General features: G+C 38.7%; 1 protein-coding gene and 1 non-coding gene across 3 annotated transcripts in view; both read right to left on the bottom strand.

Moving 5' to 3' along the window:
• The window catches only part of LOC145493865 (UDP-glucose:glycoprotein glucosyltransferase 1-like), a 42,185-nt gene that overhangs the window by 24,222 nt on the left and 5,019 nt on the right, over positions 1-12,944 (bottom strand). For both annotated transcript variants that reach the window (XM_081473339.1, XM_081473340.1), the window contains exons 5-21: positions 12,383-12,492; positions 11,462-11,636; positions 10,357-10,532; positions 8,745-8,845; positions 7,964-8,063; positions 6,923-6,983; positions 6,532-6,620; positions 5,835-5,898; positions 5,430-5,516; positions 5,082-5,141; positions 4,893-4,952; positions 3,614-3,699; positions 2,807-2,948; positions 2,524-2,655; positions 1,730-1,813; positions 1,560-1,634; positions 446-584 (exon numbers count right to left, since the gene is read on the bottom strand). In XM_081473339.1, the coding sequence (XP_081329465.1) occupies positions 446-584; positions 1,560-1,634; positions 1,730-1,813; positions 2,524-2,655; positions 2,807-2,948; positions 3,614-3,699; positions 4,893-4,952; positions 5,082-5,141; positions 5,430-5,516; positions 5,835-5,898; positions 6,532-6,620; positions 6,923-6,983; positions 7,964-8,063; positions 8,745-8,845; positions 10,357-10,532; positions 11,462-11,636; positions 12,383-12,492 (1,741 nt within the window). The remainder of the gene's footprint in view (positions 1-445; positions 585-1,559; positions 1,635-1,729; positions 1,814-2,523; positions 2,656-2,806; positions 2,949-3,613; positions 3,700-4,892; positions 4,953-5,081; positions 5,142-5,429; positions 5,517-5,834; positions 5,899-6,531; positions 6,621-6,922; positions 6,984-7,963; positions 8,064-8,744; positions 8,846-10,356; positions 10,533-11,461; positions 11,637-12,382; positions 12,493-12,944) is intronic.
• Trnaa-agc (transfer RNA alanine (anticodon AGC)) lies at positions 10,751-10,823 on the bottom strand. The gene has a single exon. It is a non-coding gene; the product is annotated as a tRNA-Ala (tRNA).

Raw genomic sequence — 12,944 nt, 5'->3', positions numbered from 1 at the left:
AAATAGATTCTTAGCATGTCAACTAAAAATGTATAAATAGAAAACATTCTTCTTGTTTTCATGAAGTCATGGGTAACACGATAGGAGGTAAGGCAGAACAAGGAAAGCTTTGGAGGGACATGCCGTTTGCTGGTCTTTTTGAGAGGGTTGCTCGCCGAGATACCGACGAATTCTCAAAAACTTCTGTGGGTGTTTCAAAAACCCTATCCATGTCTTCCATGAACAAGGAAAAAAGAAGGTTATTATCGTTGTTTTCATAGAGACATTGTGGTTTGAGATCGAAATTAAAAGATCTCGATGCGCGGTAACTTGTTTATGTTATTAAAGTACAATTTGCCTGTCCCAGGCTCTCACACCCCTCGTCTTCCCTTCACCTGCTAGCTTTTTCGATCGTCTCACTGACCGAGAGCCTGCTACAGCCTAAAGTGAACCGTGATGTGTGTACCTGCATCTGGCATCTGATGGCTACCGGTCAAGTCAATATAAGGTCTCTCCATGGACTGGATCATGCTGTTTACTCGAGGGACTACGTTTGGTTGACTCATGACGTACTCATACACATTGGAATAACGATAAATGGCGCCCTACAAATAAAAAATACCCAGGGCAAAAAAATAAATAAATAAAATGTTTGAGTCTTTAATTTTCAGATCAGTGAAAAGAGCTCAAGAAATTGCTTCATGATACAAACATAGAGAGCTTGGTTTAGTTAAGGTCATCAAGTAATTTTGCACACTTTTGGAAAAAATTAGCAAACTAAGTGCAATGAAAAATGAAAAATTGACAAATCCTTGTTCCATTCCAAATTGGTTGAAAAACATCATAATTATTTTCAAATAATACACGCACAATTTTAACTTTCGAGTTTCACTGTGATATTTGAGAGTTTCAACTTCAGAAGTTGTGTCTAAAACATTCACCAAAGCACCGACAAACCTAAAAGCATGCAAAAATTGCGATCCTCTGTTACCTTTGAAATCTTCGGCAGAATTCGTATGACAGTTCTCGACTTCGGAGGCCTTCGAGTGATTGCTATATTTTGAAATACCTTACCTCACCACTGGAAGCAGCTAAGATACGTAAATCTTCGAATTAGCGCCCGGGGCGCTTATTTCAAATTTAGGATAATACGGGGGGCGCTTATTCGAGGGGCGCTTATTCGAGGGGGGACGCTTATTTAATTTTTCCCAAATCGTAGCCTGACATGATCATTCTTTTAGTACATCATCTGCGCGTAAACACCAACATAAGCTGTTTATTGACATAAAAAGCTGATCCTAAAGTTTAAATCGCGGCACTGTTAGTACTTAACGTGTTCAACGTGTTCACTAAACGTGTTCACAAACTGAAACAATGTACAAATCTAATACTACATGACGAAAACTATACACCCTTTGTTGTCTCATTACTCGTCCATAAAATGGGGGGAGGGGGGGCGCTTATTCGAGGGGAGGGGGGGGGGGGTCGGCGCTAATTCGAGGATTTGCGGTAACTTCAGTAATGTCATAGCTGTTACAATTCTCTGATTCGCATCCTACCACAAACACTGATCATCTTACCGAAAACACTGCATGCTGTATCGGTCCAGTTTGCATCATCACCTCTCGTATGACAGCTTCATCTAAATTATCAAACTAAAAAATAAAGAAACAAACCACGACGGTAAATAGATATCGAACCAATTCAACTGTTATCAGCCGTGCAATAAAATGTGCTGTAATTCACTTACCTCCTCGTTATCAACTGGCACCCCATTAAGGATAACTTGAGGCAATTCATGAAATCCTGTTTTGTCAAAGAAACGCTGCGAGGACTGAAAGTGAAATAAGTGAGTTATTGACTAGAAATAAGCACTACGATAGGCATTAAAATGTTTTCGTCGGAAAATCATTTTCGATTACTGTTTGACAATATTATTCTGCTAACAGGGGTAAAGGAGTGGTTAAATAATTAACAGAAATATCACTATAATGGCTAAAACTGTAGAAACAAGTCCAAAGCAACACATAAAAGCCAAAAGAGGCAAAGATGGGCAAAATTGGAGAAGATTAAAACGTAACATAGTAAATGGTTTGAACGGATTGCATGCGGGTAAACACTGGAATGCACTTCTTGTTTAACTCCATTCGTATGAAAGTACCATTATTTTATAATGCTAAGACCCATTCTTCGTTCGCTATGTAGCCGTGAGAGTAAACTGAATTATCAAAAAGTTTGTTTCACCCTCTTAAGTTTATTGCCTTAGTTTCTGGTGGAAGGGCGCCTTATTTCGTGCAGCACATATTACTGAGCTGGAGCGAGGCTTTGAAGCCGTATATTGTAAAAGAAAAAATTATTTCAGACTGCGATACACCATGCACATGTAGGAAAAAGCCATGGCCAAAGAACGAGATGAAAAAAAAAAAAAAAAAGACAGAGAGAGAGAGACAAACTTAAACCGAGGACACCTTCTTTCTTGTACATACTTTCAGATAAGGAGCAAAGTATAAACTATCTCAAAGACCCCAGTTAACATCAAAGTACCTTTCGATCTTCGTCGTATTCAGAATCTTCTCCAAACACTTCTTCTACATCATCTTTGCCAAAGGAAGCTGTAAATGACTCCACGACCTTCTCTGCAGAAGGTACTTCACCTTCGGACAGACTGTTATAAAGCTAAAACAAAAACGATATTAGTTTTGGGTGAAGTATGAAACTGTAAAACCATGAATTCAGAAGAAAAAATAAGCAAGCACGCAAGAGTACGTAAAAAAAAGGCTGCTCTGTAAGAGTTCATACAGATAAATGGACCTATAGCATCACTAACCGCTATGAGCCAATCAAATGCCTGGCGGGTGTCTTTGTCAGATGAAATGAAGCTGAATGCACGGGCTATTCCAACAGCGGCATGAGTCTTCGCATCGACTTCAACATTCAGTGGAGCATTGGTAACCAGTGATAATCCGATCCTGGCGATATGAAAAACAATTACAGGGATGCCTCCATAAATATCATTCCGCGTACAAACAAGAAAACCCGAAACAAACGATAGAAAAATTCATTAATGATGGGGAAAATCAGGAAATCTGCATCCAACTTAATAACGCGAATATAAGTACCCAGGGTCTATTATAGAGGTTCGCAAATTCCGAAAACTGTCATATTTTGTTCCTTCGAAAGCGCAGACCGCTTTAGTTTCCTCCTAAAAACCGAAATCGCCCTACTAGTAGGACGATTGTCATCATAACCGGTCTTTTAACAGTACGTAACAAATTCGTTACGATAAGTTAGCTCAATGTTTCTCCTCACAAAGACCACAAGATCATAAGAAGAGAAGAATTTGTGTCTAGCCCTAAAAGGCAATATTTTGTTAAGGGAGAAGCTTCAAGCAAGATAAAGTTACCGCTTAGTCTTCTAAGCCTCTTAACTCTGTTTGAATGACCGCCACAAAAAGCAAGAACCACGAGCCAAATGTACGATTTCCCGCAACTGTGGGATTACTTCTAAACTGTAAATCTCCAAATAAATGTGAATATAACCGCAAACCGGCACTGAAAATTGGCTTAAACCGCCAAAGTGTAATAGACCCTTAGTAAGTTCTTTTCACAAGAAATGAAATATTTAAGTGCCATACCTTACTGGAAATGAATTTTGCAGCAATTCGTTCGCAATGTTAAGCAGTTCGATGCTTTTGAGGTCCACCGGGTTGAAAAAGAAAACCTTGAAAGAAGTAAAAATAGTAATAGTTCAAATAGTGCTGTAACAGTGCACACTCCATCATAAACTTCATTTGCGCAACAGAATAGGCCATTTCCGAGTTAACATTTGCCTCTGTTTCAAAACGAGTCCACGTGCAAAACCTTTCATATGAAAATGAGTTTGATTAACAGGAAAGTGAAGTTGTACGCGGAAAACATTTTCATATGAATAGCTTCGCTCAAAGACTCGTTTTGACACAAAGGCACAAGGTAATTCGCAAATGGCCTATTGTGACCACATTATGTCACTCTTCATATCGAGAAACGGCAAACACAGTAAAGAGACAGAAATATTACACCACATGGAGTGTGGTGGGTACGAGAGAGTTTGTGAATATGTGTAGGGGGTGGGGAGTGGAGGGAGGTGTTAGCATCTCTTACCCACCAGTCCTGCACTTCCTTCAGAAGGGGGAGGGATAATACTAAGCAAAATAATCAACTCCCTTAATTGTGATTAAATCAGAGTCCACACAACTACTCTGTACGGCGAATGCACTTCATTCTAAAGAAGACCTGTGACAGTGGTCAAAGCTGTCGTAGTATCCCTTAGCAACCTGTCTCAATTTCCGGCCTGCGGTCGTTGATTAGTTACCAGGCCCCCAATATATAAAAGAAGTATTCATCATGTAACTTGTCATCTTCTTATCGTGTGTGTGTGTGATTTTTCTACATCATACTCCTCCTGGTTTCCACGAGTATTTCAACAAAAGCCTCAACCTTACTCTGATGTAACTTCAACTATTTTTATTCTTTAAAATCTATTGGTATACCAGCCTCGTGAAGCCTTCCTCTCTCAAGAAAAAAAAGGTGAAGCCTTGGAGTCGACTGACTCATAGCTGCAGGAGCTTATCCCGGTTTTTGTAGCATGAAGTGGCTAGGAGTATTTCTACTCCCCCTGGATGGGATGCTAGTCCACCGCAGATCACTCCCCTACAATTTGTTATGTTTCCCCAACAATTTGCCAGTACCCATTTATACTCCTGGGTGGAGAGAGGCACTGTGAGAGTTAAGTGTCTTGCCCAAGAACACAACACAGTGTCCCCGGCCGGAGCTCGAACCCGGACCGCTCTATCCAGAGACGAGCGCACTAACCATGAGACCACCGCGCCTCTCAATGAGCAAAATAACAAATATTAAATAACGAGACGATGTTACCAGATTGAATATGTTCTTGGCAATATAGCGCATCATTCCAGGAAACGTTGGACGTAATATCTGACAACGGACAAACGAAACACAGTTATTACTTACATTCGTTTCACAAAGCAGACAGAATTAATTCAATTATGTTATTGTTCCGCATCCTCTTTGGAAGAAACAATCAACAAACTTCTCAGTACTTACATCTTGAAGATCAGAAGGCCAACCCCAATATTGCCGATCTTTTTCAAGGTCATTGATAAACTGACAAAGAAAAACAGATACTTGTTCTCAACAGTGTTTGTATATCTAGATTTATGAAAACAGTTTTAAAGAAATCGCGCCCTGTTCAAGCGTTTTTTTCTACTGAAATATATTTTTTAGTTTTTTAAAGTTTTTAGGAGTCGTGAAATCAATGTGCATACGGATGATTTGGTGTAAAGTATTGATGCGGTTTTCATAAATACAGTCATATGTATGAAAATGCTTATATCACCTGCTTATAAAGTATACATCACACTGATGTACTTCAGCGACATATCACAGACTTACCACAATGGAGTCATGTCTGGCATCCAGAACAAATGATTCATGCTCTGGTTGAGTGGCAAGAGACACGAGTTTGCCAAGGGCGTCACCCTAAAGAACGTAATGCAATGGTGTTTAATATAGCAACGCGCAGCGCAGCTTCGGCATTCGTGGAAAATTTTCCAAAAATGTTCGGAAGCGTTTCTGCGGCCTTCGGATAACCTTTGGAGAATCTTCGGAAATCTTCGGAAAATCGTCAAAAACTTCGTTATAAGTATGTTAATATAATAAACAAAATAATACATGTTGCTTGTGGATATGGAATTTCTCTTTTCCTGTTTAACTTTATAACTCACTCGTTCACTGCGCTCACTCGCGAGATATCTAATTGAACACATGACGAGAGAAGTCATTTGTGTCATACACTACCTTTATCCCAAGAGAAGAAAGCCTGTCAATTGCAAGGGCTTCACCACGCAACAAGTCTAAAAGTCTGAAAGACAACAGCAGTTTAAGAGATATTTAAAGAATTTCTCTATGGAGGAACCAAACCATCACTGACATCAATGGCTTTGCAAAGCACAAAATAGACCAATTTCGATATATTAAAATTCAGCCTAACACAATAGACCTCAGCACGAGGCTCTGTTGAATAAACCCCACAAACTCTGTAGTTATTCCCCAGAGCTTCGTACTGAGGTCTTCTTGCTTTAGGTTGAATTTTAATATATCGAAATTGGTCTATTAGCAAGTTGGAAATTTAATCGATCGAGCAATAGTCTTCCTACACCGATGGTTTTTCTTACTTAATCGTACTTTTTTTGCCTTGGCGGCATATCTGGCGAGCTTGGTGAAGCCAGGGTTGTATTTTGGCGAGACATAGTCCAGCCAAAATACCAATCATGAAGAGACCAAAACAAGGTACGGTAGGTATTTACCGTGGCTATTATCTGGTCAGTGACTGGTTGGCTGATATCGAATTTGAGTACGGTAATTAACTATATTGGGACTTAGAGACCATATGAAGTAGAATAAAAGCTTGAATGTCGTGACTGCAGGTTCCCAGTATTTATTGTACTTTTTGTTACTTGACCATTGATCCTGTTACAATTGACAAACAACTTACTGAAAAGGATTAAGATCATCCACTTGGAACATGAGTCCGTTTATCATCAAGGTACCATCGCCTGGCTCAAGTCCAAATTGTGCAAAATGCTGCAAGAAAAAAACCAAGACAAGCAATAAGTTTGGGCAAAGTTGTGGATAACACAGCTTCTTTAACCCAATTTTCCAGTTTAACCGAACCAAAGCAATAAAATATCAATACAGAGTGAAAGAATCGTCACCGTCAAAGTAAACGATTATTGTCTAGGTAAGCATTAATATTAATACGAACTTGCATAAAGCAAGGAAGAAGTAACAACTTACACCAAGTAAGAAATGCTTCCTCAAACATACCTTGGAGGAGAGCATAATTCAATGTTTTTGGTACAATTTAATGTACTTTTGAATCTTACCTTTTGATTCAATTGAATTTCTTTTCTCATTTCTTCCTTCACCTTCGTCTTAACTAGCGATCTAGGGGAGTTAAAATCGCATAGAATAATTTTGCATCAGCAGAGTTAAAAAACAATTATACGGACCCGGTCTAGCTCAGGGTGAGAGCACAAGATTAAGTATGATTAACACTTTTCAAACGTTGCGCTTATGCGTTCGCTCATGCTTTACAGGAATCTCAGAGAGATAGTCTACTGAGCAAATGGTCAGAAACAGGAAGAAATAAAGGCTCTGGGAAGATAACTGGATTGAAATTTTAAATTCGCACCGGCATTCAGTCGCACTCAATCTGGCGCTCGTACTGCATCTAATTAAAGGTCCCTGGTACATGAATCAGTAATTTGAAGTTTTCAAATGGCTACAACAATTCAACCGCTTCAAGGATCCAGGTGTAACTGCTTTCTGTGACTCTGTAAAACTTCATTTTCAAAATACCATTAAAACTCCACCGCCCCCCTTCCCTCCCTCAAGGAAAAAAAAACAAAACACGAGTGACCTTAACGTACTCACAGCAAAATGACAATTTTTTTTTCTGCGCATTAAATAAACCTTTTGTAATATATATAATCATCTGTATCCCTCTATTCCTGTTGTGTTTCACCTACTTCAAGCAATTATTTAGTTACATAAATTATCATTTGATTTTGAAATGCCTTGCCGAGCTCTTTTGGCTTAATAAAACCATCTCCTCGAGCTCATTAATATTTCATCAAGTTAAAACAAAGGAAATCACAACCGTGAAGGAGGTTTGGATACCCGGTCTTAATTAATATAGATTTTGACGATTTTACTTCTCTGTTTACTTCTTAGCTTTTGTTTCGATTGCGAAGATATATGAAACACCCGAGACAGTGTTTCATCCGCTATCCAAAGACCTCGAATTTTGTCAAAAATACTCCGCTGCACGTTGTATTTTCAACTCTCTTCTCGGTGTTTGGAATATACCGATGAAACACTGTCTCTCGTGTGTGATATATTACATAAAACCTTCTTCAAGCTACCTGGTTTGCATGGGCAGATTCTGACTGATGTCTCTCAGCACTTTTAATGCTCTCTGTGGATCAGATGACATGACTCGTTGTGCTGCCTGGAAACTCATATCTGAAAGGAAATTCAAACCATAATTCATCCGTTACTTTAATTTCCTTATCACAACATGAAAATGTTCTCTGTCTCAAGAAGTATGGAAAACATGTGTTTTATTTAAGAATATAGAGAACACTGCAGAGATGCTTATCATAAGTTAGTTTCAAGTTCTTCCAAAGTTTTCAAAGCGTAGAGATTCCCGTTAAGAGGTTGGTCGCCAGGAGTAAAAGAACAACCACCAACAAAATCTATGACAAGAAGCTTGACCCTGTCAAAGGATTTTTTGAAAGCATGGATTTAAAACTCTTGTTGTCAGCAAGTTCAAAGTTCTGTCTAGTTATAATAAGCCCGACCTGTTGGAATTTCGTTTCGGTAAACTTAAAAGAGCTCATATTGAAAAGTTTAGCCTCAATTTGTCAAATTCGTCGTTTGTAATCCGTGTGAATCTTCTCCATCCTTAGCCATCCTTGTTCCTTTATGGGTTATCATTATCTCTTTGGTGTTTTTCTATCTTATTAAACTGTTATTTTCAGGTTTCCTACCATTTAAAGGTAATTTTGTATGTGGCCAAAATAACTCAAAATACCGTGACTGAGCTCCTTTAATGTATTTAATCGATCACCGCCCCAATGGACAGTGGGTGGCGATTTTCGAGTTTCTGGCTCCCTAATTTCATCATTAGTTAATACATTGTACCTTGCAACTGCCAAACTTTCAAAGGAGCCATTTCATGTGCACTTTCTTTCAAGTGTGTCCTGAACTGTTCAAGGTTTTCTTTAAGCTCTGGATAAAGTTTTCTGGAAAAAAATCAAATATGCCACTGAGAAACAATTCCATTCAAAATGTCAACCATAACGTTTAAACTTGTGGCAGGTTAGCATCGATTTCCAGCCATTTTCGGAGTCCGGTAGTGATCCTCTTCTAAAAACAGCTGGAAAAAGAGCCTAGTAAAACGTTACACTACTCATTCACGGAATCGCTATAATTTTGCCTTCACTACACAACCGAACACACTCAAAGTTTGAGGCATGGGCGCGTTGGTCAGTCAGGCCCAAGATATGTTTTAATTGTGACAATAAGCTTACAACAGAGTGGATAAGAGAGACATCAAGTAACGTCCTACATGCGCCAGAGCCGGACACGTAAACCGCAAAAACCTCTTGTTGGGAAAAACAGGGACCGTGTACCCCCAACCAAATGCAGTGGCACCACCTTTGGGGTTTTAAGGTTGATATATAAACAACAGAATGAAAAAACAAAGCAGATACGTGTAACGCTAATTACACAATAAAAGCAAACCTTATGCTAAAGTGCTAGTGGCAACTGGCTGACCCTAGAATGTCACAAGTTTCTCAACCGTCTGTTTTTACAAACGTACTACCCATGAGCCTTCGCGTACTACCCTCGCACCCAGTTCTCTGATCCATGTTGACAAAATATTAATTTATGTCAATACCGATTATCACATATTACATTACAGTATGTTGCGGTTGTCAAAATTATATTGTCTTTGGTTGATCTATAGCCTGCAGAGCACGCGTTGTTTTGGAGCGGAACGCTAGTAATTTATTATTTTCGCAAACCAAGTGAGCTTCCTACACTACATTTTTATTAATTTATGTCAATACTGATTATCACATATTACATTACAGTATGTTGCGGTTGTCAAAATTATATTGTCTTTCGTTGATCTATAGCCTGCAGAGCACGCGTTGTTTTGGAGCGGAACGCTAGTAATTTATTATTTTTGCAAACCAAGTAAGCTTCCTACACTACATTTTGTCTCAATCCTATTACTGTTTAAGAAATAGAAAACATGCACCGTGTTTCTATCGAGTTTTAGTATAAATCTACTAGCGTTCTATCAAGAATGCCGTTCTCTGATTGGCTATGCTACTCACTATCTATTCTGTGATAGATAGTGAGTAGCGTAGCAGTGTGCAGTTGTTAAGAAAATGACGGCCACTTCTTGGCGTATTCGAAGTGTCTGTGAAGAGGATTAATTTTAGAAAAAAATTGAACGACTAGTAGATTTATACTAAAACAATTAGATAGTCCGCTCTCGATTTCTATGTGTGGTAGGTGACTCGGGCTGCACCCTTGTCAACTATTACATAATAGAAATCTCGAGCTCATAATCTAATTGTTTAACAGAAACACGATTTTTAACCAATCAGCCCGTGTATTTTCTTAGGACTGTTTTCTATTAATAGTTATAGTTTCATGCATAATAGTTATAGCCTGGTTTGAAAATTTTTCGCTTAAAAAAAACTGAAGTCACAACACATGCATAGTACGCTGCACAAACCTCAGCTTCCCAAACAGGAAACCTTCTACTTCATCATCATCTGCTTCATCTGTTTTCTGCACCTTTCCTTCTGTGTCATCCTGGACTTTACTGTCATCCACTGCTTTGTATTCTGTTTTCTTTACAGCAAGTTCCACACCATAACCAGAAAGCCTGATTTTCCTCTCTGATGGCGACTGAATTAAGAAATATTGCTTACTCAATAAGTAATAGATCAAACACGAAAGACTGTGTTTTACCACATTTCCAAACACGTAGCAGAGTATTTTTTAAAAACTTCAACAAGTTTGGAAATGTGGTAAAACATATAGTCTGGAGTTATGAAGATATGATTGATCATTGCAATTATACACACAACTTAAGCAGTTGTGAAATTAAAGCCTGAAAAAAATTCAGGCCAGAACAGGATTCGAACCCATGACCTCTGCAATGCTGGTGCAGCGCTCTACCAACTGAGCTATCAAGCCAACTGGAAGCTGGTCACATTGTGAGTTTGCAATATACCTGTAGATGGTGAAGATATTGGTCTGAAGTGTTAGATATATCTCCTCAGTCAAAACTAAAAACAATGAGAAAGTGAAGAAAGAAAAATAGCAAAAATCTATGCCAATTAAGACCACGTATCCAAACACTGTCATAGTCATGATCTCCTGTGTTTAAACTTGAGGAATTATTAATGCATTGGAGAAAATTAACGTCTTGCACAGGAAGCAGAAAAAAACTCAAACTTAATCATTTATCTAGCCATAGTGTCAGAGCCTTTTTCAAGATCCTGAAGGGAAAGGTCAAAATTTATACACAATTTTAGACTGCTGACAGCTGGTCACGTCTTTTATTTTAGGGTTAGACAGTTTTTTATTCATGAACCATGAACACAAAGGGTTGGTATGGTGTGCCGCACCCATGTCCTGTCCCAATCCCTTCCAGCCTGGAAAATCTCACCTCATACTTCTTGCCTAATTTCAAGAGATGAACAGACTGTCAGCAGTCTAAGGATATTTGATATCTTAAATGAGACAAGTTGTGCTTCATGAAAAATGAATAAGGCATGATACACAAGAACTGCAAACCCTGAAACATGAAAAATCAAACATGTATTTCATACCTGCAAATAATGCCTGAGAATGTAGTGCACTTGTCCATTGTTTGCCAAATATTCAAGCTGTTCATGAAATCTCTGGAATGATTGCGATCCAATCCTCCCGTACAGGACCACAGCTACTGAATTGTTTTCTGACTTGGGGTAGTGGTGATCAAATTCAAAACTTTGTGATAAGGGTCTTTCATTTATAAGGAAAAGAGAGAAGTAACTGTTAAAAAAAGACTTGCATTCATAACTTTTGATCAACTGCTGATAAAGCTACATTGTATCATGATCAGTCTTTCCAAATTCATAAAAATAAACCTAATGCCTACATGTGAGGTATGTACTGTAAGATCTGTATGGTTAAAGTGTAAACAGTTCCATTCTTTTCAAACCCTGATTACAATAGTACCATACAGTACTATGAAAAGTATTTAATTACTCCCACTGGAGTGTGCAAAGGTCTCATGGCTAGAGTACTCACCCCCTGGACTGGCAGTCCAGGTTCAAACCCTGACCAAGGACATTCTGTAGTGTCCTAATAGGCAAGACACTTTACTCTCACAATGCCTCTCTCCACATGGGAGTATTTATAAATGGGAACCAGCAAAGATAACGCTGGGGGGTAACCCTGCAATCGACTACTTTCCAATCCAGTTGGGAGTAAAAATACTCCTAGTAACTTCATGGGACTGAAACCCGAGATAAGCCCCGGCCTGGTTTTTCCTACTGGATTGGACACCAGTGTATGATAAACTTTGATTATCCTAAACACAGTGGTTCCAGCCGCCATATGGATAATAACTTCCTCAGCAGCCAGACTGGGATCCCTTTTCCCTTCAGTTCTTGCGGGCTTTGAGCCCAAGCATCTAGCTACATACACGATACAACGTGAAATGACTATGCCTAGCTTGCAGGGTAGTACATGTAAGACAGACATACATGTTTTGAGCTTGCTTGATGAGAGAAACTGCTTCTGTGACATCACATATTGTCTTGCTACTAAGTTCAATAAATGCTTCACAGTCTGGTGCTGGAATCTCATGAGCTACCTGTTTCAAAATACAAAAGCAGCTTTAAGAGTACATGGTATTGCTGGATATTAATTGAATTTTGCTACGATCAAGTGCTTCGAATAAACTGTGAATCATTAAATTGGCATATGAATTACATGTAAATGGCAAGTTTTAAACTAATTTGGGCACATTAGGAAGCGTTGAGAAGTATATACAATATTATTGTATATCCTGTGGCCAAAATGTGATGCACCATGATGTTTATGATACACCAGTAATGATCATAATATGGAAAGACAGTCGCAAGCAGTAAACAAAAACAGTTGAATGGGATCTTCTTATCAAAAGTGCTACAGTGTACATTAGATCTATACGCAAACTGCAAGTCTTTTTTACAAGCTTGTTTTGCTTGTCCCACATTTGACCTATACAATGCTCTCAGCACTTTTTTCAAAGACCCTAATGAATTTTTTAAGTTAATGAATTTT

Source organism: Orbicella franksi, chromosome 7, assembly GCF_964199315.1.
Source record: "Orbicella franksi chromosome 7, jaOrbFran1.1, whole genome shotgun sequence".
In the NCBI taxonomy this organism is placed as follows: domain Eukaryota; kingdom Metazoa; phylum Cnidaria; class Anthozoa; order Scleractinia; family Merulinidae; genus Orbicella; species Orbicella franksi.
Note: the sequence above shows the minus strand (reverse complement) of the source record. Positions and strands in the feature narration are given on the sequence as shown.